The sequence below is a fragment of the Taurulus bubalis genome, assembly GCF_910589615.1.
Source record: "Taurulus bubalis genome assembly, chromosome: 3".
NCBI lineage: Eukaryota > Metazoa > Chordata > Actinopteri > Perciformes > Cottidae > Taurulus > Taurulus bubalis.
In genome coordinates, this window is record NC_136591.1 from 27,539,928 (window position 1) to 27,566,526 (window position 26,599).

At 40.4% G+C, this 26,599-nt stretch overlaps 1 protein-coding gene across 1 annotated transcript; it reads right to left on the reverse strand.

Annotated features, from left to right (window-relative positions):
* Positions 1-5,313: 5,313 nt before the first annotated feature.
* On the reverse strand, positions 5,314-8,699 carry cep57l1 (centrosomal protein 57, like 1). The gene is made up of 11 exons (XM_079215396.1): positions 8,590-8,699; positions 7,916-8,087; positions 7,624-7,809; positions 7,423-7,532; positions 7,127-7,240; positions 6,969-7,046; positions 6,645-6,734; positions 6,470-6,544; positions 6,106-6,365; positions 5,884-6,028; positions 5,314-5,724 (listed from the first exon to the last, which is right to left on the reverse strand). The coding sequence occupies exons 1-11, from the start codon at positions 8,608-8,610 to the stop codon at positions 5,521-5,523; spliced, it is 1,455 nt and encodes a 484-aa protein (XP_079071522.1). The 5' UTR covers positions 8,611-8,699; the 3' UTR covers positions 5,314-5,520.
* Between the last annotated feature and the right edge of the window lie 17,900 nt (positions 8,700-26,599).

Here is a 26,599-nt window from a genome sequence, read left to right on the forward strand (position 1 = left end):
CCTTTTTGTAGCACCCAATACGGCTCCCAAATATCCTTCCCACCTCACTATTTATGTTTTAGAACTACGTTTCAAAACATGAACGATGAGCTTGCAGGACATTTTGGGTTGCTGTTGGCTGCTTTAAAATCATGGAATGTAACTTTTAAAGAAATGGCAAACATATTGGCTTAATTTAAAAACTTGAGTATTGCAGAGAGTGCATTGAGGTAAAAATGTTGGACTGTTTGTTTGTTCAAATGAGCATTGCACCTCTGATTTCTGACTTTGCCATATAAATGAGAGGAGTGTGAGTGAAGTTCAGAACTGCAACAACTAAGCAGCCGTGCTGGATCTCCTGTCACGTTCTCTAATAAGCTTGCTGCTAACTGTGTGATTTTATTTCTTTCCATTTTGTCACTCCTGTACATAGCCATGTCCTGTTTTTTTTTTTTTAATCTTCCGGGTTTTAAGTTGAGGAAAGGCTAAATGAAGGAGTGTTTATCAGCATATTTTGCTCGTCAGTGTCGAGAATGTTTTGTTAAATGCCTTCTTTTCATTATCGCATGCTGGATGCTTGGAGTGGTGACTTTTCCTCTCATTGCATACTCTCCTAAGGATTTAGACAATTAAAACCACTTGATTATTTGTGATTAGCTCCTATGTTAGTTGAAAGAATGCCTTGAAACGGCGTGCTTTGAGCCAATGTCCTCAGTTTTGGCATGGAAATTGAGCATTGCACTGACAAGCTTTGTTTTGTAACTTTGTCTTTGTAAATGTGTTCATGGTTCAGCCCCCAAAAAAAATCTGATGCTTGTTTAAATACTCAGTCTTGAATATTTACTCGATAATGGATGAATAATCACCTTGTTCTGTATGGCTACAGGCCGCAAGAAATGGATGAATGTGCAAATGTTTTTTCCTTCTTCCTTTTGGTTTTGGCTTTCATAATTTAGGATTACATGTTTCCTGCTGCTCACCGTTAACACGCCTTTTAACCTAGTCGCCTGGTGGCACTAGGCTACAGCCCAAAGACACAACTATGGCGAGAAGGCTCCAGAGTTTCGCCTTAGCTTTGGAGAGCTTTCACCCAAATTAAGAGAAATATTTTGAGTTTGACTCCCAGCTGTTGAGTGGCATGCTGCATAACCACTGAATCCAGTCTGACTGCTCTCTGCTTTCGACATGGTAGCTGCATTCCCTAAGAACACAGCGTCACGCGGCGACATTGTTGTGTGTCAAAACACCTCCGGTATCCATGCGTACCAATAGACGTCCATTGTGTTGCCTCTCCGCAGCTTCAACTACAAGTAACTAACTCAGACAGTGCACCACTTAAGGAAAAGTGCCTTATTCAGTTAATACCCATCTACAGTTGTAGTTTGTAAAAGGATACGACACACCTATTAAATAATAATGTGACTCAGCACTTTCAGACCCCTGTGAAGTGGTTTTCAGTGTTGTATTCTGCTGAAGTGTCCGTTTTGTCATGCTCAGCCTTAACTTCTTGATCAAACCCATAGAGCGTTTGCTAGCGACAAGTTGTCCAGGCGATCACCAGGTGGCTTTTGTTTGAAAAGTTAGATGTATCTTGTATGTAATGGTTGGCCCTTATTAGCATTTAAGTGCCTACATTTCAACCAATCACACAATAGAATTATAGGCATTTTAAATGTTGCTTGAATGGCTTTAACCAGCGAATGAGTGGCATAGTTTTAAACTAGATGACGCCTGATTGTAGCCTGGACAACTTGTCACCAGCACATTGTAAAATAAATAAATAAGTGCAACACTTCCTCCATAATGCAAACAGCCATGTGATGACTTGAAGTCCCCTTTAATTGTAATTTTCAATTGTTTTATTGAATGACTTGTTTTCTGTCTCGTAGGTTTTTAAGTTTGCTTGGTCATGGAGGGGCTTTCCTTAGTTTTCAGCTTGCAGTGTTTAATTCCAAGAGCAACGAGTAAAAAGCTTTTTGATTCTCTCCTTCCTGGCTTATTTCTATGTGCACACACTGTAGTGCCGTGTCTTTTGTCTTTTGCGTCAGAGGCCATCGGTCTTGTAGGTACGATTTTTGGCTTTACACACACACAGACTCTACATGTAGACACTTGCAGTTGCCAAAAAGCCTCCTTAAATGTTCTGTGCTTATTTTGTGCTCCTTTTTGCTCTCAAACCTTTTTATTTTGTGCCTTGTTTTTCTAGTGTTGCCTTTTAGTTCACGATGTAAAGCCAATAAAGTTTGAATATTGTTACACAAATCACCGTGTTTTACCTTTTCATTTGACAGCAGTGCCAACTTTTCGTGGAGCGGGTCATTTACATGACAAATCACAAGTGAGGCGATGACACAGCCAGGCTCCATTGCCATGGTTACAATTGAACGGATAGTTGCCGAGACAACTAAATGTATCGAATTCAGGCTTTGTGTGTGTGTGTGTGTGTGTGTGTGTGTGTGTGTGTGTGTGTGTGTGTGTGTGTGTGTGTTTAATGCTAGGTCAACGAGTTATCGTGTTACAGAAGAAAAGCAAAGCAGTGCTGAACAAACCATTTCTTCAAGTTGTACCTACAGTATCGAAATATGTAGGTGACTCCTAATTCAGCTGTATTTGCATATAGAATCTGGATTTGGCAACAAATATAGTTTTAGGTGTATTTTGTTCCCAGAAGGCCATGCTAGGCGTATCCAGACTTTATGCTAAGCTAACCAGCTGCTGGTGGCTTCGTATTTAGCAAACAAATGTTATAGTTGCATCTCCTTTCATTTACTAAAATACCAAATTAAACTGGCTGAGGGACTTTGTTTTTGACCCACTGTCAGCTTGATCTGCTCTTCTGTCCAAGTGCGTTTGGAGTCTATTGAACAAAAAAAAACATCAATACAATTAACATAATCAGATTCTTATTGACATCCATTTCTGATGTTGTACATCGTGGATCCACCCTAACTCGGTCAATACCCTCAATCTTCATTCTCTGGCTGGTAATCTAGTGAGTCCCAACCGTGGGTTTGGGACCCTCCATGATAAATCAATTGGGTCATTAGATAACTGAAGGGATAACACATCAGAAATACTTCATACTTTCACCTATTTATGCCTCTAGAAATCCCTCGCAATACACACTCACAACACCTAACTGGTTATGAGGCGTTACGAGTAGACACTGCTTCGTTTTGAGGGGTCACGAGCCCAAAATGGTTGGGAGTCACTGCTCTACCGGATCACGTTGAGGGGTTTTAGTGACACTAGTGCCCCCCTTTGGCCATACACAAACTAAAAGCCCCACAATTACCCACTGTATCGTCACTGTATTGTCATTTGTCACAGCTTTTCCCGAAATCTGCAGACATCTCGCTTTCAATAAAGTTTACTAAGCGGACAAACGTCGCACTGGTTTACTACTTTCTGTGTATGATAGCAACCAACATGTTTTGAACAGCCAACAGGTACAACGTTTATAGCAACATTATCTGCTGTCATGTACAATTGATATCTAAACTGGTATATGAGAGCCAAACACAACTAAAATCACCCGTCTGCTCAAAACAACCAGTTTGTTTTTCACTGTGTTCTCCTGACGGGACACATGGTCAGTTTCCGAGGTCACAGCAAGGTTCTGCTGATGTAGCAAAAACGGTTAGCTCTAAAGGAAATGTTAGTGCGCATGTTTGCCTGTGTGTGCACTCAGTTGACTACATTCTTGAACAAGATGTGTGCATACAATATGTTTTTGTGTTGAGCAGACTGTTATTCTTCCAGTGGTCCAGTTTCCCAGAACCAAAGAGAGTTTTAGGGTAAGAACGGACAACCACACCATAACACTCTCATTCGTGTGTGTGTGTCCACTACAAACAATCTGAAACCCCCGCCCAGTATCTGCGGTAATGGACAGAGATCATCTCTTATGAGGCCGTCCTCTACAAAGTAGAAAATCCTTAATTTCTGCTCACGTCTCAATTAATCTCCATGTTAACGTATAACTCAAGGAAATGGACTGTAAGCTATAAATTAATCATACACTTAAGATGCACCTTTATCCTCATAAGATGAAAGCTGTTTTGGGTTAAATCCTTCACACACAGCCACAACAAAATGCCCTTACAGACTCACATCTACCGAGCGCTCCTATATGCACACACGCTCTCCGAACACATCGCTGCTATTCCACACCAGGCAAAGAGTGGGATGTTCAGTCACACAGTATCAAGAGCTGCAGGGTCAGAAGAGGTTGTATGTGGGCATGGAGGGGGCTTGACTTGCCTCAGCTAACTTGATTGCAGTGTCCAGTCATGCTCTGTAATCTAATATGGGAGCGCAGAGAAACAATGCAATAGGTTTAGTCTCATTCTCTCATAGGCCAGCTCGGTCCATTTAACCATGCCGTGAACTCAAAGTCATGCCAAGAATACCAGGACTGAGCAATTTTAGCTAGATAATTAACTGAAAAGGGCTGAATGCGGAGCGCAACAATAGCAATCGGCTGTTTTCTACTCCCATGACCCAGGACCTTGGACAGGGCAGTTAGGGATGTTGCACCGTCTTAAATTTAGTTTTTCATCATAACAATTTTTGACGATACTATTGTAGAGCTGGTGGTACAGGAAAGTGTCAGGTTAGCTTTATGGTATTATGCTCATCAAAAATGTGACCTGATGAGACAATATAAATGTTGACCGAGGCCTGATAACGGAGAGATAATGCCAGAATGTTATGAGGCAGCATGTGGCTATTCCTCCCATTAAAAGTGGTTGATTCAAATAAACAGAGACAAGAAAAGGTGTCCTGTCATCTGACCAGTGTACAATTAAGAAGAGTAATAGCCATCATTGATGAATTTAGCTGTTTTGGCAGTGTGAAATAGCAAAATCCTGTGGGAAAAAGCAGTTCCTCCCACTTGTGCACAGCAATAAAAATCACATCCGTTTGTCCTGTGGTCAGTGGCTCAGCTGTCCAGGCTACTGCTGGAACAGAGTTTACAGAGAGTTTTGTCCATCGGTATGGCAGACTGTTCAAGACGGGAGGAGGTTGATGCTGCACGCAACATTCTGAAGTTATGTCTTATTAATACACATGCAATGGTATAGTGTGTGGGGTAAAAGCCTTTCACGTTTGTAAAATAAAGATAGTATGAGCACTGCCACCTAGTGGTTTTAAATATGAATTAAAATTGACATTGCAGTGTTGGAGAAAAAACACATTTGTGTTGGCAGAAGTAAAATGGAACAAACATTTTTTTTATATTCAGAGAGAATAAGCTTTATTAGAATGTGAAAATATTAAAAATAGATTACTCCAGCTTTATTTGAGATGACAGGATGAGGTCATGATTCATAAACTATACACCCTCAATCTATAAAAGGACCCTGTATGTGAAAAATGGAATTCAAGTCAAACACCTATTGCTTAATAGGTTTTATGAGTAATACATTATCATCTCTTTATTTGTTACTAAAAACGTCCCGTAGGCCGTTTGAAGAGTGGGGGAAAACAGGCTGAAGGGAACCAAAGGGAGTCTTGCGGTTCGTCAAAGCCCGAACCTCATGTTTCCCAGATGAGGTCATCTTGTTTTAGGCCGGTTCTGAACTTCTGGGTCTCTCTAAGAAGCTGCAGGTTGTTATGAGTCGTCCCACCTTTCTTTCTCTTACTCTTAGCCTTAACAAGAGAGGGAACAGGTGGTTTGATCCCACTCATCTTGGTTGTGTGTTCCTCAGCACATGGCTGGCTCTGAGTCAATTTATGGACCTGTGAAGGAGCCGAAGACAGCAACATTAGTAACAAACTACATACACAATTAGGGATGGAGATCGGCTGGCACTACAAACAGACACTGGACATACTTAAATATTTTCACACATCTAACAAATCCTGCCACTGGACTGTACTGAGTGCTGGCTCACATACCGTCTGCTGGTGTTTGCGTAGCTTCGTGATCTGAGCTCCCTTCTCCTCGATCCTGTAGACCAACCTCTCTAGTTCTCTCTGCAGATCCTGCCTCTGGTTGCAATGTTGGGTTACATCTATCTGTTGCACCAATTCTTGATGCTCACTGACAAAAAAAAAAACCACACACACAGATTATTAAATGTTGAAAATAATAATACAAATAAGAAAAAGCTTACTCACAAGCTCATTTGTCCTAGCTCGTCCTGCAGAGCCAAGAGCAAGTCAGAAAGTGAGCCCAGTGACTGATCTGCTTGTACGGGATCCCTATCAGACTGGTTAAAGGCGGTAGAAGAAGCAAAATCCCTTTGGAGGCTTTTCTTGGCTCCACAACCAGGCCTGTGCAGTGTGCTCACACGTTCACACAGTTGGGGCTGATGGTGCTTCATCATGTGAAGTATACTTTGTACGTTGGCGTGTACGGAATGGCTTGGGCTTGTCGACTGTGGCAGGGAAAGAAAATGTAAATGAATCAAAAGAAATAAAAAAGGGAAAGTGTTAATAATAATAATAATAATAAGTGTTTATTACATTAGAACTGACTTACCGTTCCAGCAACAAAAGGCATTATTTTGTGCTTTGCGCCTCTTGGTGATGGCAGCTCATTCTGTCTGGAGGTTTTCTTGAGGTAAGAGACAGCTTTTATCACTATGTGCAAACTATTTTTTTTTCTCATTATTTAAATACAGGCAGTTAATTAGCTTTATCAGTAAGAAAAGTACCTTGCTGGTCTTTTTTGTTTTTTTCTTTGGCTGTATTTCTTCAGCAGGTGGCACAGACAGCCGAAAGTTGATGTCCAAGTCCTTCTGGAGCTGCGGACATGGAAATAGCCTGGGTTAAGTCTGTCTTTTTTATTTTTCAAGATTCTTTGTTGGCATTTCTCCATTATTAGACGTTTTATGCAACTTAAAACAGACTAGATACCCTTAATAGGAAGTAAAATGTATGGAGTTTTGTTTTGTTATAAAATTTTTTCTGTTGGGGGTTAAGGCAAATAAAAAAAACTCAGTGTAAATGTATATTTTGTGTAATTTTTGTGGACTGACCTTGTCGGCTTGTTCCTGCACAAGTTTACGCTCATGCTCTTCTTTCAGCAGTTTTTGCTCCAGAATGGCAAGCTTTGTCTGAATGCAAAATAGCATTAAAATCACATCATTCAGCTTGTGATGTTTAGAATAATCAAGTGTAAAGAATAGTGAATAACCTCTGCCAGAGTTTGTGTCTGACTCAATTTGAGACACTCCGATTCGAGTTTCTCCAGCTTATCCCGCTGACATTGGGCATTTGAGCTACATGGCTGCTGGTTTTGCAGTGAAGCCTAGTGCGAAGGTAAACAGAGATTATATGGTTATTTAGAAACATACTTGAACATACATTCAAACTTGTTTTAAAAATATTGCGCATGTTTTACCGACTCATCATCATTTCTCTATAATACAATAGGCCCACAGTTTTAGGGTCTAACATTTATTTCTTTCAGTTTGTAAGCCTTTGGACCACCTGATTCTCCATGTCCTTCTTAGCATTTCCAACCATCTTTCTCATGTAGACTAGCTGCTTCTCAAGGACCTTACACCGAGCCTCTGCAGACTGTCGCTTTGATTCCAGCTCTGTTATTATAAACATAGACACTACTATTAGAAGAAAACTACAGAAAAGACATTTGCATTGGCCTCTCCCTCCGCAGCTTCAATCACTTGCCTTTCTTGCCAGAGTCTGCGGCAGGCAGGCCAGCTGCTGGTCGACTGGGCACCGTGTAAGACTCTGTAACCTCCTTATGCCTCTGAGCATCATGGGAGAATTGACTATAGCTCTTCTCCGCTTGCTTCCTTTCCAGCTCTAACCGCCTGATTTTCTCCTGGAGGGTCTTCAGTGCATCAACAACAGCTGAAGAGGAGTTAACGAGAACAAAAAGGCGTACCTGGTAATTGCAGCAGGTGGACATAACAACATGTCATGAGGCAAGAAGCTTGAAATAATGGCTGTGCCATACCTGTGCTGTCAATGTTAAGTTTGGTCTGGGACACCCGAGGGCTGTTCATCTGTGGGTCCATGCTGCTGGATGAGTAGAGAGGGAACTCAAGCTGTCTTGCTATTGGTAGTATCCTGTTTGGAGGCTGGTAATAGCTCCCAATGTAACTGTTTTTTGAGGGTGAGTCGAAAGTCTACAGACAAAAACAGGAGGAATATAATTGAAAGTCACATTACTTCCATGTGTGGAGCTGGAATCAGAAACAGTCACTCCCGTGTGAAGGATCTAGCGGCAACAGATAAACTAACGTTACCTGACTAAAGCTAACCAATTAACTGTTAATCCTTTACGTACTCTACTGTACACACGTGTAGTAGCTTCATGCAACAAGAGGCGGTTTTCCTCACAAGCCTACTGTTAAGCTCATGAAAGATTAATTTAAAAAAACATACCATTTTGTTGACAACCAGCGAAGATAATGCATTATATTAACACAAAGCAGTAACGCCCTTTAAAACTGGCCCCTGCTTAAATAAAGCCAGATAAACGTAACGTAACAAAACCGTGTCGCTCCTTCAGATAACCGGACTAACGTTAGCGGCTTGCAACGACAGCGAAGGTAAACAAAGCTAAAGCTAGCTTAAAGCTAACGTGCGCGCCACATTCGCAGCCAACGGCAGATTTGTGAACGTTACCTGGTCGTGATAAGTCTCCATTTTGTGACATTGAGGTTGGTTCTCGTTTCTGAACGAATCATGTGTTTATGTATATTAATATTCTCCGAAGGCTAACGGATGTATTCGAGCTGCTCAGTTGTTCTGAACGCTTCCTGTTACATCAGGCTGTCCGGGCTTTTTAAATTTCCCTCCGACAGAGGTTCCGCCTGCGCACTGCGTCCTCCCATAGGCCGGCCCCGTCTCTCAAGGCCTCAGACCCCGAACCCTCAGTGCCACACTGACGTCACCTCTGAAGTAGTTGCGCGTGAAAGACTGTTGTAATGGTGTAAACACGAATGGGACAGCACTTTTCCAATTGTGGGTAGATATTTTATACTTTTCACTCTCTGATTTGAATGTCTTCCAGGCTTTTACCTCACAAGATGAGAGGTAATTTCAAATGATCTATTTATTCGTTATTTTGTCAAAACAGCTTCAATAACACAATTAAATATTTGATAAATTAATAAATAAATATCCTCTGATTTCATGTGTTTTTATGTTCCATTTTCTAATCCTTAATGTTGTTGTGTTAATGTAATATATATAGGGTATAGGGTATATAGGGTATATAATATAGGGTGGAGATTGGGATTGGGTCTATGATCCTCCCCATTTTCCTCCAGACTGTTACAGACTTTTACTATATGAGTGTATGAACAATGTTTAAAATGAATACTTGATGATATTTATTGACCTATCTAGAACTTTGATCTAATGTAGATACAATGAAAATACTCCCCTTAATAAAAACAATCAAGAGCAAGATTAAATTGAATGTTGTAGAATTAGAAATTATTTAATAAATTTAATAATGTAATGTAAACTAACACCTTGGCAAGTTGGCTATTTGTCATCATGAGGATGCTTACAAAAGTGATCTGTTGTAGATTAACCGCAGTGAATGCCCACAGTGTTTGTAATACATGTCTTCTTCAAGAAAATCATAAAACAATAAAGAAATCTTAAACAGCTGTCAGAAATGTAAAGCAGGGTTATAGCCAGAATTTTTGAAACTTTAAGGGTCTGAAGTCCTGTATCCAGCTTTCATGCATTCAATGTAATGTTGATGAGAATAATGACTGATCAGTAGGCCTTCAGACATTTATATTATTTGATAATGTCCATAATGTTACATTTGTCTTATCACTCAAACATGATAAAAAAACACACACACACGCACACACACACACACACACACACACACACACACACACACACACACACACACACACACACACACACACACACACACACACACACACACACACAAATCCCCCAAAATACCCAGGTCTTGACCTCAGTGTCCTAGCTGTGGCCTTGTTTGACATGTGAAAAACAGACACTTGAGGCTGCAAAATGGGAAGGCGGAGTTCATTTTATAATATGACGCTATTTTCTGATCATTAGGCTATTGTCTGTAAGTAAAGTGTCTTTACCCAGTAAACCAAGCAATCACCCTTTAATCATTTGCACAACAGTGTGTAAATGGGATACAATTTTTTAGGTGTGGGGGTTTTCTCTGTAGATTTATGCATCTTTTGTCCCAAACATAGACATTAATTACATGGCACAGCAGAATCCAAATAAAACTTGGTTCAGACAATGTATTGACCTTTCAGTGTTGACATTGATAGTTCTTGCCTGTTTATAAGATTTAACTGGCATTGACCGTCTCAGGGTGTAGATTGGCAGAAACAGATCAAATGGAAATGTACAATATCTCTCTCTCTCTCTCTCTCTCTCTCTCTCTCTCTCTCTCTCTCTCTCTCTCTCTCTCTCTCTCTCTCCTCGACCTACCGACAAACAAGATAAGGGGGGGGCTGCTCGATGTATGTCGGGATATGTAGTTTTTAAAGACTACCATACAAAGCACATCTCGAATGAAGAGAACTCAACTTCCACAATACCTCCCCCCGGCGGCTTGGCAACGCCACTCCAACCAATCATTTGTTAGAATCCTCACGGCTCCAACCTAGATCGCCCAAGAACGCTTCTCATTGGCCGGCCTGTTCTGCCAATCAAATCTTTCCCCTCAAATTGTTGCCTCCTGTCGTTTCTACCCCGGGACTAACGTTTCTGGTCAGTGCTGTAGCAAGACGTCCCGTAGCCGAAGACGTGCACCTAAGAATGTGGATAAAGTGAGTATTTGAGGATGACACTTTTTGTGTTTGGTCCAGAGTGAGAGGTTTGTTTGTAGGAATGTGTTATTGGCCGCGTTGTTGTTGTACTTTAACGATGTCTTTGTTAACGGGCAGCTTGAAAAGCCTTGACACAAAAAGGAAGCCAGGGAGAGATTGAATGGACTCAATAACTGACAAGTTGCGTATGCGTACATTTTCAGTCATGCTATGTCTAATATTTAAATATAAAGTCATGAACCATGAACCAACGTCGGTTGATTGTCGTTTACAAACGCTATGTGGCAATACCACTTTAATTGCTAGATTATGGTGGTTTGTAACATCAGTAAATAATCTGTCTAACCAGGCTTTTTAAGGCTTATTTTAAGCATGATCTGTTTTTTCATCCAGACTGACACTTTTTTATTTGAGAGTTTAGAAATAAGACAACCGATAGCTACTTTGTCTGATATTTATGTTGTATGCTTTAGGCTACATCAATAAAATGCAATATGTTGAAATATACAGTGTGAGAAGATATATTTGTCGACGTCATCGTTTTCTCGATACTATTTTAGTTTACTAGGTTTGTAAACAAGCAATTATAAGTAATATTGTATTATGGCATACATTCTTGCATCAATGTGATGCCAGATTTGTCATATTTAATATGCTGGATTATTTAAAAAACAGACATCAATGTCTGGTTACTTGATCCATAAACAGTTTTTCATGTGGTTCCAAGAAATAGTACTTGGATATTGTAGGATATACTGTACAGTAGATTGTAATACAAATACTGTGTTTATCGAGGAATTATCAATTTGCACATCACTTATATTGATATTTTACAGTTGAAAAATATACGTGTAAGAGCTCCTTGTAAGTAATTGAAATTTGAAAACACATTTTTTACATTTATGTTTAGCAATTTCTTGTTACTTATTGGCTAACATATGTGCTGATACAATATATCTGTCATATGCTAATAACAGGCAATCGTATTATCACTCAGGCTCCAACTCTTGCTATGCTGTTTGACACAGATAACATTATAGGTGCATGCATTGCTCACCCGTAGTTCCCCATTAGTATAACCTAAACAAAATAGTTAAAGGTCTTTTGTTTATACTGTTACATAAACAATGACTGTTTCATGTGTTATTTGTTGCATAGCCTGTTGTAAGACAGCACAAACGTTAGTCCAACATCAAAAGATGGAAGTGCAGGTCCAGGAGTCTTTGGGGAGATGGAACGGGTTGGGCAGCCGGGATGTCATCTCCAGATCTGAAGCCATGGAGAACATCCGCCAGGACGTCATGAGGAAAGTGGAGGCCATCAGGCCCAGACCATCGTCACCCCCAGCCTCAGGAAGCCCTCCCAACAGTGACCTGAATGACATTCTGGCTCACCTCCTCATGCTCTCCAAACGGTGTCCCTTTGACGACGTCAAGGAGCGATGCATTCGGCTTCTACGGGGCGTCCAGGTAGGAGATTCATACAGCTTAGAATATGATCCCAGTGAGCATCTTGTTCTATGTTGCATTAAGCTGCACAAGGCTGTCACATGGCCTCCCATACTAGTGCTTATGGTATTGTTCTGTGGCCATCTGCTCCTCTCTTCACCTCTTCATAAGCATTGCAAACATTGTGGTTATATCGGAAGGTTTTGTTTCATCACGTGGATTACATTTGTGATGACACAACGAGACACCATGAACTCATGAACACGTAAACATTACAAGATCCAAGGATTTACCAATCCAGTTCTTCAACTGTATGCATATATGCACAGGATGAGTCAATCATTTGTTTAAACAATTTTATTGGTCTAAGTTTGGTGTAATATTACAAGGAATGGGTCTGGCTGAAGGGGAAACAAAATGCCACAACCATCTGACATCATATCCGTCTATCGGCTAAAATCAATGTCAGCATTATTAGTATGCCATGCAGTTTTTAATGTTATTTCAGATGTGGTGGGGTTTTCATTTGGATTCAGGTCACAGCATGAAGCGAAAGTTGATTTTGTGTTCATGTTGTTGTCAATTCTTTCTGAAACAGCCTTCGTATAAGACATTGACAGGACTTAAAATAATGTGTATTCATGGTTAATATGTTTTGATGATTAAGGTTGGCACTAAAGGGTTTATTATATTTAGTAAATTGCTTACAAAGGAAAATCGTCCTTCTTTACTCGCAGAGAACCAAACATTGTTTTCCCCCAGGATTCACCGTGATGTTAGGTGTGGCCGGTTCCACTTAATGAGTCTTCTATTAAGAGACAAAACTAAGCCTGACAACTTTTGATGGCCTGACCTGTTGTTATTCTGAGGAAATAGACTGTTTGGCATTGGCATTAATTCCTGTTTGTGCGGAAGTGTTTTTGGAAGATGGTGGAGAGGGGAAGAGAGAGAGATGAGAGAGAGAGAGAGAGAAAGCTGCTTTGCGGGTTTAGCAGTGCACCATAGTACACACCGTCTGGTATTTTTGAATTATGCTAAGCTGCATTTGCTGTGGGTTTGCCAAAGGGTGCAGTTATGAGCCCATTGTGGCAGCTCTCGTCCTTCTAGTCCCACGGTTGAAGACCCCTCTGACCCCAACACACACACACACACACACACACACACACACACACACACACACACACACACACACACACACACACACACACACACACCTTTCTCACGTAGTCAGGGATGGAAGGGGGTAAGGGCGGGGGCCTTGGGCTCAGACGGACCTCTAATACCACCAGATCCGCTGATTAAAGACAAAATCTTTGAAAGCACAGACAGTCCTTTCCTCATGGCAACCCCCTTCCTCTAAAGATGTGTAATGTCTCTTAATATCCTCATGGCGTGTACAAATTTGGCCTGGAACTATATTTTGCTAGTTTATTGCGCCATTGTGCATATTCACCGTATATAATTGCACATTTGATCATCTGTGGGAGAAAATCCAATAATAATTTAAAAAAGAAGGAATGCCCTTGTACATGGGTAGGAGCATAAAACAAATTTAATTCTAAGCACTCGCAAAGAGTAGATGGTAAAAAAGAAGCCTTCAATTGTACGTGTTGGTACATTAAATGATATGCTAATGCCTATTGGCAGGCTTACACACATTTAAAGCAATAATTTGTCATTTTGGGAAAAACAATCATTCCATTTCCTATATATTAGAGTTGACAGCTAGTTTACTTTAGCAATAAGACTGTCTCTCTGTATGTAACAAATTCCACATCACCTCTTTCAATTAGCTTGTTTGTGACAAATCTGAGATTGGGAAAAATTTGATTGCCTCTCAACATGTCAACGGCAAGCTGGCGGCTTATAGCTGACGGTGCTCATGACTTTTACACTTTTTTTTATTTGATTTTCTTTTGACAGAGCCAGACTAGCGGTTTCTCCCTGTTTACACTCTTTGTGCTAAGCTATGCTAACAGGCTTATGGCACTGGCAAGGACTTTGATATTTTTTCCACACTCATAAACACAAATAAAGGCATAGTTTTTTTTTTCCTAGCAGTTACCTCATTTGCCTTTTTTATGTAATCTGAGTCTTTTCTCCTTTTTCAAGCCACCCTGTGAATATGCAGGTAAAGCTGTGTTCACAGTGAAAGGAAGGGGCTTGGATGTTTGCTGTGTTATGTTGCTCCACTATGTCTGAGGTCAAGGGTAACGGGGCCACGGCTGAAAATAGGGTTCCATGTGCGTGGGGAGAGGTTGGGTTCCGAAATGCCGAGGTCAACATACAAGGGTCAAAATCGCTTACCTTTGCAATCCTGCGAAATGGTCAACATACACAGACGGGGGGGGGGGCTTGACGTCACTGAGCTTAATTTATCTAATGCCTATAGGAACACAGGATAACGATGGTGATGGCAAATGCACACAAACCAAGAGAGACAATAGTGTTTGTTCTGAGTCTATGAAAGGGGTGGGCAGACTCCATCGTCCCCTTTTCTCTCCGGTCACCATGTCCCCTCACTGGATGAAAGGAGCCCAGTCTGGGGCTGCTTGACAGAGACAGAGAGGGGGTTCTTTGTGTTATGTAATTACTCCATTGAGTTAGCCCTCTACCTTGAATTAAGAGCTACTCTCAAAAGATCTACCTTTTTTTCTTGTGTGTAGGCTGGTGCTGCTCAGATTTGTCTTCATCTCCAGCCTATCTAGTACAGAATGTACAGTAAATACCACATGGAATTAGTGTCTCTTTGAATTTGAGTCAGTCCACTTCTGTGTTCTTATGGTAATGCAGTCCAGTCCATTTTAGGTTTCATTACAAAGTTTCAGAAAAAAATTCACATCTTACTTTGCTAGTATTGCAGCTTGTTCTACTACTGAGTGTTTCTTATTCTAATGTCCAAATGCACAATTCAGCATTGTACAGAGGTGCAAAGCCTCAGTTTATTTATTATCATAGCATTCAAGTCACAGAGCTGAGTACCTGTTTTTCAATCTTTCTCATAACCCGCAGCTTCTTTGACAGCATTGACTGCATTTTTGCAGGTATTTTCAGAATCCTCAAATCCTCAAATTTAATTTTGAATCTAATTTGTCTCTATTGTTTCCAAATGCAAGATGGTAACTGTTTTTGGTCAATTAGTATAATGTGAACCAACATTAAAATGTTTAAATATCAGGTATGGTATCAAATGTTATTTTCCATTATTTCATATTTGCATACACAATACTTTATCTATATTTCTCTGGCTCTCAATCTCATTTGACAAAATGTGCAACCATCTCTTTCCTTCTTTTCTTTTCTTTTTTTTACAAAAGTGACAGTCTTGTAATAGACTTAAATGTACTTGTTTTTCTCAGATTAAGAGAAAAGCAGTGCATGTTTCAAGCTTATGCTGGTCCTAATATTTTCACATACTTATTTAGCTAAATATGGACATTTAGGCTGACTCAGCAGCCCCTGTAACAAACACTTATGTGTGATTAATTAGGTGAAACGGTTTCCTGGATCTGGCCTCCCAGAATAACCCAGAACACATTTCTTGCTCTACATGGAAAACTTGGGAGGGTCTCCAGGCCCTCGGAGATGACATCAGATATTGATCACCTTGCTTCTTCAAAATTGATTAATTCATGGCGGGTGCATACAGGTTATACAGATGGTAAAGTGTGTGCACTCTCGTTAAACCAGTGGGTCAAGATCGAAATATGTATGGTTGGACATTTACTGTGATAAAGTCTTCATCTGAATTGGCCTCCCAGTGTTTCATCCATTTTTATGTTGTCCTCCCTTCGCTGATGGTTTGAGGATGGTGTTGCATGGTTGCTTGTGTGGTGGGTTAATTGGTTGTGATATTGTTCCATATTCATTTGTGATCAATTGCAAATTTGGTTTGGTCTTGGAAAACGTCAAGTCTCAAAGGTGCTGAGGCTATATAAACAAACTTCACCTTTCAGCCTTGACAGACAGGAGTTTGGGCAGATGCAACAGTACTTTTCAGAGAGGGCAGAGTCAAAGTCCACTCGTAGACAGTAACATTAGTTCAGAGTTGTTAACGTTCATGCTCACTTTGACAGTGACAAAAAGTTCTCTCAATTTCATAGTCTTTAGTGCATACATGTGTGTGCTATGTATACCTTCCTTTGTGTTTGAGTGTCCTGTATGTGTTAACGTGTATGTGTTAACGTGTTTGTGTGCATGGCTCCAGTCCTCTCCGGGCTACCTCCGCTTACTCTGTAAATAGTGAGGAGGGTCCATGGAGCGAGAGCCTTGCGGTCTGGACGGATCTGGTGGATTATGGGCAATCTCTGCTCGAACCAGGTCAGACAAACTGCATATTGAGGGGGGAGAGAAACCAGCAGCAAAAGCAGCAGCAGGCAGTGACCTTTGGCACAGTAACTGTACATTGCTCCATGGATGTAGAGGATGTGATCGAGAAATAAAGCTGTGGATTTACAGCTGCCAGCCAGCTGAGCAGAGTGATGGGACAGTGTTGATAGGAGCTATCAGCTAAAGTATGTGGGATGGTCAATCGAACTAAGCCACATAAAGCTTTATGTTTACAATCATATTGTGACCACTTAATAAGGCTTTTCTTTACTCCTCAATCTCTTGTCATATGATTGTTTTTTGGCCGTGGTGATGCTGATACTGGTAATGATGGTGGTGTAATGCTGTAGCTCTTCTTTGATGCACGTTAGCTTCTTTTCTATTGCTTTTCCAAGTCTTGGTTGCACTTTATGGCTGAAGTGATTATTTGATTAATCAATGATTCACTAAACAGAAAATAAATCATCAACATTTATGACAATGGACTAATAATTTCTACCATTTCTTCCTGCTTTTCACCATTTTATATCCTTGAAGACTGAATATCTTTGGATTTGCAATAGTTGGCCACCAAAAAAAAAGACATTTTTATCCTGGATTCTTGGAAAGTCTGTTAGATAAATGTCCACTTTAGACCAATGTATTGGTCGATTTAATAAATAAATTGATAATTAAACTATTAATTACAGTTAGTTAGTAATAATTCTTAGTTACAGCCCCCGTACAATTCACAATATCATCAAAGTAAAATTGTTTGGGATTAATACTTACATACCACATGTCTTTGAATAAAACTCACAGTGAGCTGATTTCTCAATGTACAATATAAATTTAAAATCACCAATATTTCATGAATCTATAGTAGGTTGCATATATCAAGTATGTCAAATTCACTCCATTGGAAAATAAACTACCAGAATCAGAGAATTTATACATTAGCACCAAATGCCTGTTTTGCCGAGATATTAGAAACCATTTCTAACATGGTAGCAAAGCATACGAACACAAGAGCCCCCACTTTGATCCTACACACACAGCCCCCCCTTCCAGCCAGTGCAGCATGCTGCCGGCTGTAGACTTGGGAAGACTAGTGAGGAGGGGGAATGTGGGAAGTGTGCAACTAGGTCACTGTCAATCCTGTTGTAAGCCTGAATACATGATTTGAAAAAAGCTACATTTCCACTTTTAGCTACTCTTTCACATGCACAAAAATCCAAGAAAACCAATGTCTAAATCTGTTCCTTGTGAGAATCATCAGTCTTCATTTGTTCCACTAAAACATGTATTATCCTGGCACTGAAGGAGGGATGGGCTAGTGTTAGGTATGGGCTTTTGCAGAGCCAAAGCAGTCGTCATGGTACCAGCAGCACTGTGTGCAATGATGGGGTGGGTTTTCATGACACCGTTACTTGTGGGTGGGGGTGCTGGCTTGTCTGTGATTATTTCTGGCAGTGCTATTCAGGCATTGAGTGGAAGGGTGATGGAATAGTAGAAAATAATTAAAGTGGAAATGTTGCAAAGCATTATATCTAACGCACTGAAGGTTGAACAAGAGATGGAGGAAAGTAACAGCAACTGAATAGATCATGTAGGCCGAGGAGGTGGAGGAAAAGTCAGCAACCTCCAGTTGAAAATTACAAGCACCGCAAGTCTCCGGAGCCTGACTAATTTCCATTATCATTTTTTTTATAATATATTTAAATGTCCCTAAATCACAGCAAAGGTCACTTGGTCAGCCGAGCCCAGATCTTTACATTCCGCCCTGGCTTGCAGTTGACTCCCGTCTGATCAAGCATACATTATCCCCATACAAGCATACATTATCCTCATACATCATACAAGCATACATTATCCTCATACATCATAGCATACAGACACAAGGCTCAGCTTGTCTCACCCACACACCCTGAGACTGTGGAAGGAAGAGGAGGAGGGGTGTGGAGAGAGAAGGCGAGGCGGAGGACAACAGTAACAAAGTGCTGCAGCAGGAGGGGGAAAGGAATAACAAACTCTTTGAAGGAGACAAACGCACAGAGAAAAGTCACATAAATAACAGAGTTGTAGGTGGCTTTCAGTTCAATGTGTGACAATACTAATGGGGCACATTCTCCTGCTATGCATCTAATGCTTTAAACTCAGGTAGAGCAGGATTTACTGTGTTGCTCCTATCAGGAGATTCAATAATAGAGATAGGAAGATCACATGGTGCTGTTGAATAAACAAGGCTCACTCTCTCATTGTCATAAGGGGATATTTATAACTTGCATATGGAATTAAAGTTCACAAATTATTTATAAAGTAAATCCTTCTGCTGCTCCATTAGCTCATATTTTGTTTTCTCTCTCTGTTGGTGTAATGTTGCCTGTAGAAACTGAAGCTTTTTTAACTGTCCCAAACAGAAGTCATTAAATAAGTGCCTGAATGTCAAATAAATCATGTTGGTTTCACAGTGTTTTTTTAAAATATATTTTTGGGCATTTTCACATTTTATTTGACAAAGGACAGTGTAAAAATAGGGAGGAGCCAGGTGATATGCAACAAACCCGCTTCAGTTACATGCATGAGCTGTAACAATGTCCTATAACGCCTACCCTAAACCGATTCATCCATAAGGACAACTTTAATTTATAAGTGTTCAGCTCTGAAAAGCAGATGTCTATCTCCTGGTATTGTGCATGTTTGCTTACTGACATAGTTTACCTGGACACTAATGGAACGAATCCATCATTGTGTTATTAATTACACCAGTGCTTTGACAAGTCAAAATGTCTGCAATGAGAAAGGTACTGTATATATTGACCCTGTAATCTTGTGAGAGCATTACATTATCTTGTAGCAATATACTTTTTTTCAAGGCAGATGTGTTGACAAGTTGCAGTAAGAGCCAAAGTGTAAATGATGAAATCAGTGATGGCTGATTTTCATGTTTTTAGTAACCGCTTTCCCTTTTTATTACAAGTCCAAACGTCTGCAGTGAAAAAAGCCTTCTATCTTATCGAATGTTTCCATGATCCAAATGCCATGTACTGTATATTTCAAAAGGTGTAGTTTCCATTCCCACGCCTTTCTGACCTGGGAATGTGTGGAGGTGAAAAGACAAGAACTTTGAACTTCTCGCCTTTTGAACTTCTCGCCCAAGGGCTCTCTTTTTCTTTCTTTCTTGGGACAACTATTTCTGTCACTTCTGTTTCCACATGAGTGCAGAACTGTGTCTATACAGAATGAAAGCAGGTCTATGAAAGCAGGTTTTTAGCTCCGCTTCGAGTTTGGCAATTCAAAACATCTCTTAACACTTTTGCCGACACGTCATATGAATCAGTTTTATTCAAGTACTCAAGCAGCAGAGGTAGTTTGTGATCCTCAGCCTACATATACATACAGTAGTTCCCATTACTTTATTGATGGAGGTGGTTGGGGCTGTATGCAGCCTGAAAGAAAGACTAAAGGAACTACCAAGATATGAAAGAATGCCTCTACTTCTTCCTTAAAAAAACCCATAATATGTTTATTTTCAGTTCATATTTTTCATCAATCAAAGACAGCAGCTAAGGTCATAGCTCTTTGTACAACATTATTTATTGTAATGTATCAAATAAACTAATGCGTATACACACATAAATATATTTGTCTGTGCTCTGACTTAATTGTGGCCTCCTTGCTTCTGAAACCAAAGGTCTGGTGCAGGCGTTTGGATAACCTGAGGGAGTATTCAAAAACACACACTCCTACAATCCTATGGAGTCGCCTCATTGCCTCATGCACTCGGCTTCTGATCTTGAACACTTTCATCTATCGACTTGTATCTTATTAACTTATCTATCTGTTAAGGATTAATTTGATCAAATTCATAAATGAACGATGAAGGTTATCGTCCAGTGGAGGCAGTATTGGGAGAGGAAAAAAAATCAATATATGCCTTTCATCCTCCATCCACTTAATGCATAGCTTTTTACTTGAGTGGTTTCATCATTCACACCGTGTATTGAGGGACTGAAGCAGCTGCAGTTCAACAGTGTGGACACACAGGGGCACTCTGTACTAGCCTATGGCCGCTTCTGCTCCCCTCTCAAGTTGCTGGATGGGAATTTTCCATGCACTGGTTTGAATACATGCAATGCTGCGCATTATTTTTTATTTTTTTACTTTTGCCCCGGTCACTGGCAATTCATCCTGTGTGTGTGTGTGTGTGTGTGTGTGTGTGTGTGTGTGTGTGTGTGTGTGTGTGTGTGTGTGTGTGTGTGTGTGTGTGTGTGTGTGTGTGTGTGTGTGTGTGTGTGTGTGTGTGTGTGTGTGTGTGTGTTTTGTGTTTACAGGTCTTGAGAGATTTATAGCAGTGAGCATGCAGCCTTTAGAGGCATCTGCGGATCAGGTCACAAAGCATGAATAGCCCAGTGGCTGCGGTCCAGACATCAGTCTGAGGTAGCCCCTATTAGGATACAAACCACAAGGCTCAACACCAGGCTTAGCCAGCTGGAATACACAAACAAAATATTAGGGACACTTGCTCCCGTCCTCTCTTCTTTATTGATTTAACTTCATGTTTCTGCTTTTGACTTGAGCAGAAGATGATAGTGAATAACAGTAGTTGATCAACAAAATAAACAATTTTCATGCTAGATTGATTATTTAAGTCATTTATCATGCAAACATTTACTGGTTCCAGCTGATTTTCTCTGTTTTATATCATTGACAACAGAATTTCGTTTGGTTTTGGACCACAACAAATGAAAAGCAATTTCAAGGCCTCACCTGAGACCTGAGGTCTGGGATATTGTCAGGGACATTTTTCATTGTTTTGACATTTTATATAGAACAAATTATTCATTATTTTATCAAAAGAATTGTTAACATTTGATTCTTGCACCCCTAAATAACACAGGTTTAAATGTTTTTAGAGTTGGTCAGCCATAATGGGTGTAAGCTGAAAGTCCCCTAACTGTATTTAGCCTTGAGAGAAAACATTAAACGTGCAGCAGGACACATACAATACTCTCAAGGTCTTTCTTGTTCCACTCCATGCACCTCATCGCATCGCAGGCATTGTGTGGTGCTGCTCACCAAATGGTGTTGCTTCAGTTTACCCAGTGCCGTGTTGGCTTAGCCCCGGCTATGATGTTGTTTCAGCGTGTGTGGTATTGTTTCAGGCCCAGTGTGGAGTAGTATTGTGCTCTCTTCACGGGGGTATTGTCCCGAGCTTATGAATGTATGCGTGTTTATGTTACAGGCCAGTTTGGTGACAGTTTCACGCTACGGGACCTCCGTGTTCCCACAGGAGGGAGAGAGGGAGAGAGAGAGGGAGAGAGAGAGACTCTCTGCTTTCGTTTTAATGTTTAAATTTACCTTCTAAGTTGTAATACAGTGTCCCCTTTTTTAAGGGCAACAAAGTAAGTAGATGAATGAATATACATTTGCAAACACACACTACCACTACATCTTTTTACGCACATACAAAGTGACAGTTTGCCACACAAGGGGGGGCTGCAGCCGATCCCAGCTGACATTGGGGTGAAGGCAGGGTTCACCCTGGACAGGTCACCAGACTATCGCAGGGCACATTTAGAGACAGACGCTCACATCCACACCTACGGGCAATTTAGAGCCTCCAATTAACCTGGACCAATTAAGTAACAAAATACTTCTGATGATATAGATCTACCACACCTGCCAACCACACACTTTGCGGCTCAAGATTTGTTGCTTGTGATTCATCTTCATCCTCCAGTCGACTGACAGAAGAGTGTGGCGAGGTGATATTGACAAAACATTGTTTACCAAATACCTGATAAGGGTACATACGGACATAAAGTGGTGTTTTTTAAGGGATGACTAGTGATGCTGTGAGAAAAATATTTACACTAAATAGCATTTTAGTTATTATTAATGTTGGTATGGGGACCAAATGCTCACTTATATTCACCAGCTTAATAGGCAAAGAAATAAGTCGCTTTCACAGTGAACTTCAGCTCATTGATTAACTTTTTGGCCAACAACTTTAGTGTATTGGTTCACTCTCACTGCTCTCCATAAAACCCCACTGGACGAGACCTGCTCAGCAACAAACAGCAGACAAAGTTAGTGATTTGACTTGCATACACAAGGTGGCCTGAAAACACAGCTGAAAGTTAATATGGGCTGTATTGTATTGTATCTAAAAAATATGTTCAAGATGATCTATAATTGGGGGATGACTGCAGGTTTTTCACGTGTGTGTGTGTGTGTGTGTGTGTGTGTGTGTGTGTGTGTGTGTGTGTGTGTGTGTGTGCGACCATTGTGGTTACTGTCTCTGTTGATTTGTCACTTCTGATGCTTGTTTCGTGTGTCTAACTAAAAGAAGACTCACGTGTCAAAGAGGAAATGCTTTTGTTCCCTTTTTTTTTTAACAGTTGAACGGTTTTAAAGTTCAAGTTCAAGAATGGAAACTTCATCTCAAAGGTGCAAAGAGAGTTGTTTACCCTCCTGATGCTCACACACTCGCATCGTACCGCATGTCCCAACAGAGTAGTTGAAAGAGATACTGTTGCATCACAATGTCATCCATCATACCTTGAGGATTTAGTAGACCCCCGATTAAGGCCACACACACACACACACACACACACACACACACACACACACACACACACACACACACACACACACACACACACACACACACACACACACCACTAAACACTCCTGGAATGTTCTGATGGCGCATTGCCTAACAACTCTACACTTTTGTAACTTGTCATTCTAGTACGTGTAAGCATTTGTGTCATACTTTTCAGTATTGTTTTGCAGGAGTCAGGCTGGATAGGAACTGGATGCTGGTCTCTGAACACGTCATGCAACTGTGATCCTTGGAAGCTCAGCCCTTCTGACTCATGAGCCTTGTAGGCAAATACTGGTGTTTTGTTGTTTGCACCAACAATTGCGGTTTTCCCGTCCTTTTGAATTATTCCAGATGTTGGCCTTAGTACTTTGATGAAACATATACCATAGACATTAGGTAAGTGAAGTGTATTTCTCATTGGATCTTCCAGCTGGATTGGGATAAATTAGTTTTAGTAATTGGCAAAAAGAGGTGATCTTAGGTTTAACAGATTTTTACAAGTTCATCCTCAGTGAAGATATTTGGATGTTTGATTGAGATGTTTTGACTCTCACACATGACATGCAACTTAAATACATTTGACCACCTTAAGAATATTGTGAAAATCCGGTTGTTTCTCTCCCTCTAGGTGATGAGAAAATGACTAATGATGAGACTCTTTTCTGTAGCCAGTTTCCTTAAAACAAGAACCTCACAGTTTTGGAAAATACTTTTCATCAGGCTTTTGTTTTGTCTGTTAATAAGATGTTCATGCATTCAGAAAATTGTGTTTTAACATTGCTTTTAGTTAGTGGCTATTTTAATAGCTAGTTTTAAGAACTTAAAGTGTGGTTAAATCTTTTATGTCTGGCCTCTTCTTATTTAATTCTGTTTTGACATGATTTGCGTAATGGTACTTTATTGAATTTATCGTCATCATAGTTAACTGTAACTGCTGTTTATGTTCTTGATTATGTTTGATGCATTGAGTCTTATTTGTAAACATTTGTGCTTGTCTTTTATTCAGAATATTACATTTCCCCCCTTCTTTCTTGTGCATAAGAGCATATTTGAATGTTGTAAGAAGTAGTCTTTCACTTAAACAAAACAATATATTTAAGAGAATTATTTTTTTTTGTTGTTTTCCTTATTTGATTCCTATTTGAGCTCGGTGAAGATACAGTTCATATCAGTGGACAGTAGAAACATTTCAGGCTCTTTGATTTGGATGGATGGGGTTGCAGATTCACTATTGTTTCAGAACATGTTTTCTTGCCTGCTGAGAATGTAGGAGCCATTCAGGCAGATGGCTGTATTATGGCAGTGGTTCTCAAAATTGAGTTTAGAAACTCCCCAAGAGTCCTTGAGAGTAATGCAGAGGTAGCACAATTACAGGATTATTAAAATGAACTGCTTGACTCACAGGTCAACAACAGGGGAAAATGGCCAACATGGAATTTTTCTGAGGGCTTGTGGAAGTCTATTTAGAGACCCAGGAAACAAAATAGAGATGTGTAAAGAAACTAGGTCCTTAATGTGGTCTTTCAGGTTCTAATACATCAGATAACAGTGAACAAAGCCTTCACCAGAGTAATTCAAACGGGTTAGCCAATGGTAATTAGGAAGTAAGAATGAGCCCCTCTTTGAAAATACCAAGTATAATCTCAGAGGCCAAAGAGCGCATTAGATAGAGATCTTAACAAGTAGAACTATATGGAAACAATGCAATCCATTGTTGACCAAGCAAGAGCGAATGAGAGGTTGGACTGGAGGTAGGTGAATGAACAGGTAGAGTGAGGTATAGCAGAAAGAATGCATGAAAAGAAACAGTAAAGGAATGAAGTGGAGGGAAACATGCAACGACACAGCAAAAAAAACAGAGCGCAAAAACAAGATATCTATATATGTCGGTCTGCGAAAAAGAATCTCAACAAAACAAAGCCATCCCCCACACATTAGTGAGAGGACCAGGCTCTGTTAGAAGAAAAATGGAGAGAAGAAAAGCACAGATTTTGACAGACTTTTAGGGAGCTCAGACGTACAAGAATAGAAGGGGCCAAGCTCTGCTAAACTCTTGAGCGAACAGAAGTATCTAGGCCATAGGGAGATCGATGGCGAGAGAGACAAAAACAACTTCTCCATCTGGTTCCTGAATAGTCTTTGCTGGCAGGTTGCCACACCTTGTCCGTTCCTCTGTAGATTTCTAGTCGTATTGCAGTAAACACTCAGATGCCTCGTAGGAAACCAGACATGCAAAAGTTGGCAACCAACTAACACAAAATATACACAAACCCATGATTCACTCAGTCAGCTCATTTGGCTTCTCCCTCCCTCTTTAATGCTGTGAGCTAACGCCAGCTTTTGCTAACATCAGAAATGAAGAGATGGAGTCCATATCTGCTGAAAGAACAGATCCCGCATGACCCGTGTTATCGTATTCGGACAAGAGCTCCTCTCAGGACATCAGCGCCGTGCTCTCCGTCATTGATTGGCTAGTTTTAAGGGAGTGTCGGTGCCCCCTCGCTCACTCCTTGTTACTTGAAGTCAGGAAAGAAGGAACTCCATAAGGAACCGTTGTCATTAATTTTACACAGCTCAGGGCATGGTGTGATTTCAAGAGAGAAAGCAAACAAGTGAGGTTCGGGAACTTGTGTAACATGTTTTCTCAATGAGCAAGGCAAGTCATGCTCTTAAAATCAGTCAGACTCATATTTATTGAGGTTAAAAGCTGCAGCTGATCTGATGTTGCCGTCCGGCTAAAATGGCCTTCATAAATAAATTGGTTGGTGCATAGATGACTCAATTCTTCCCATACTTTACACATAAGTTGCTATACTTCACAAGTAATCAAACATGTCAACACAACCAGTGTTCCTCTCTCAGTGCATTGCCCATCTGTCATTTTCTTTGTCAGTTCTGTGTGCTTGCTTATCTTGATCCGGATGCTTTGCTTATTTTTCTTTGCAGCGCTCCCTTGCAGTGAAATCCAGGCTGTTCTGTTTGTTTGCCCGTTGTTGCTTGTGTACATTGCTAGATATACTAAGTCAATTGCTGTCTGGCAGACATGTACCGTGTCACGTGTGCGTCTATGTGTGCATGTATTTTTAATGTCCCCTTCTAATTTAACGGAGCAGGCCATCATTTACCCAGTAAGAATGGTGACTATTCTTTTCTTCCTGCTTCACAAACATGACCATTTTCTACTTTTGTTTGTAAATGTAATATCTTTTTTATTTATTTTTTATTTTTTAAGCAATCAATTTGAAGAGGTAATTTTGATGGCGGTTGGGATTTCTCCATGATGTATAAAATAAAGAGTAAGAATTATAGGCCAGCCAATAGTAGCTCATCAGCAAATCTGTCGGCTGATGAGCGAATTGCAGTATGATAACAATGTAACAGATATGGCATTAAGGTGCAACCACCGGTCTTGAATTGTCTTGTATATAAGTAAACTGCTGTTAAAATGACTTTGAATCGTATGAATATGGGTCAGCAGG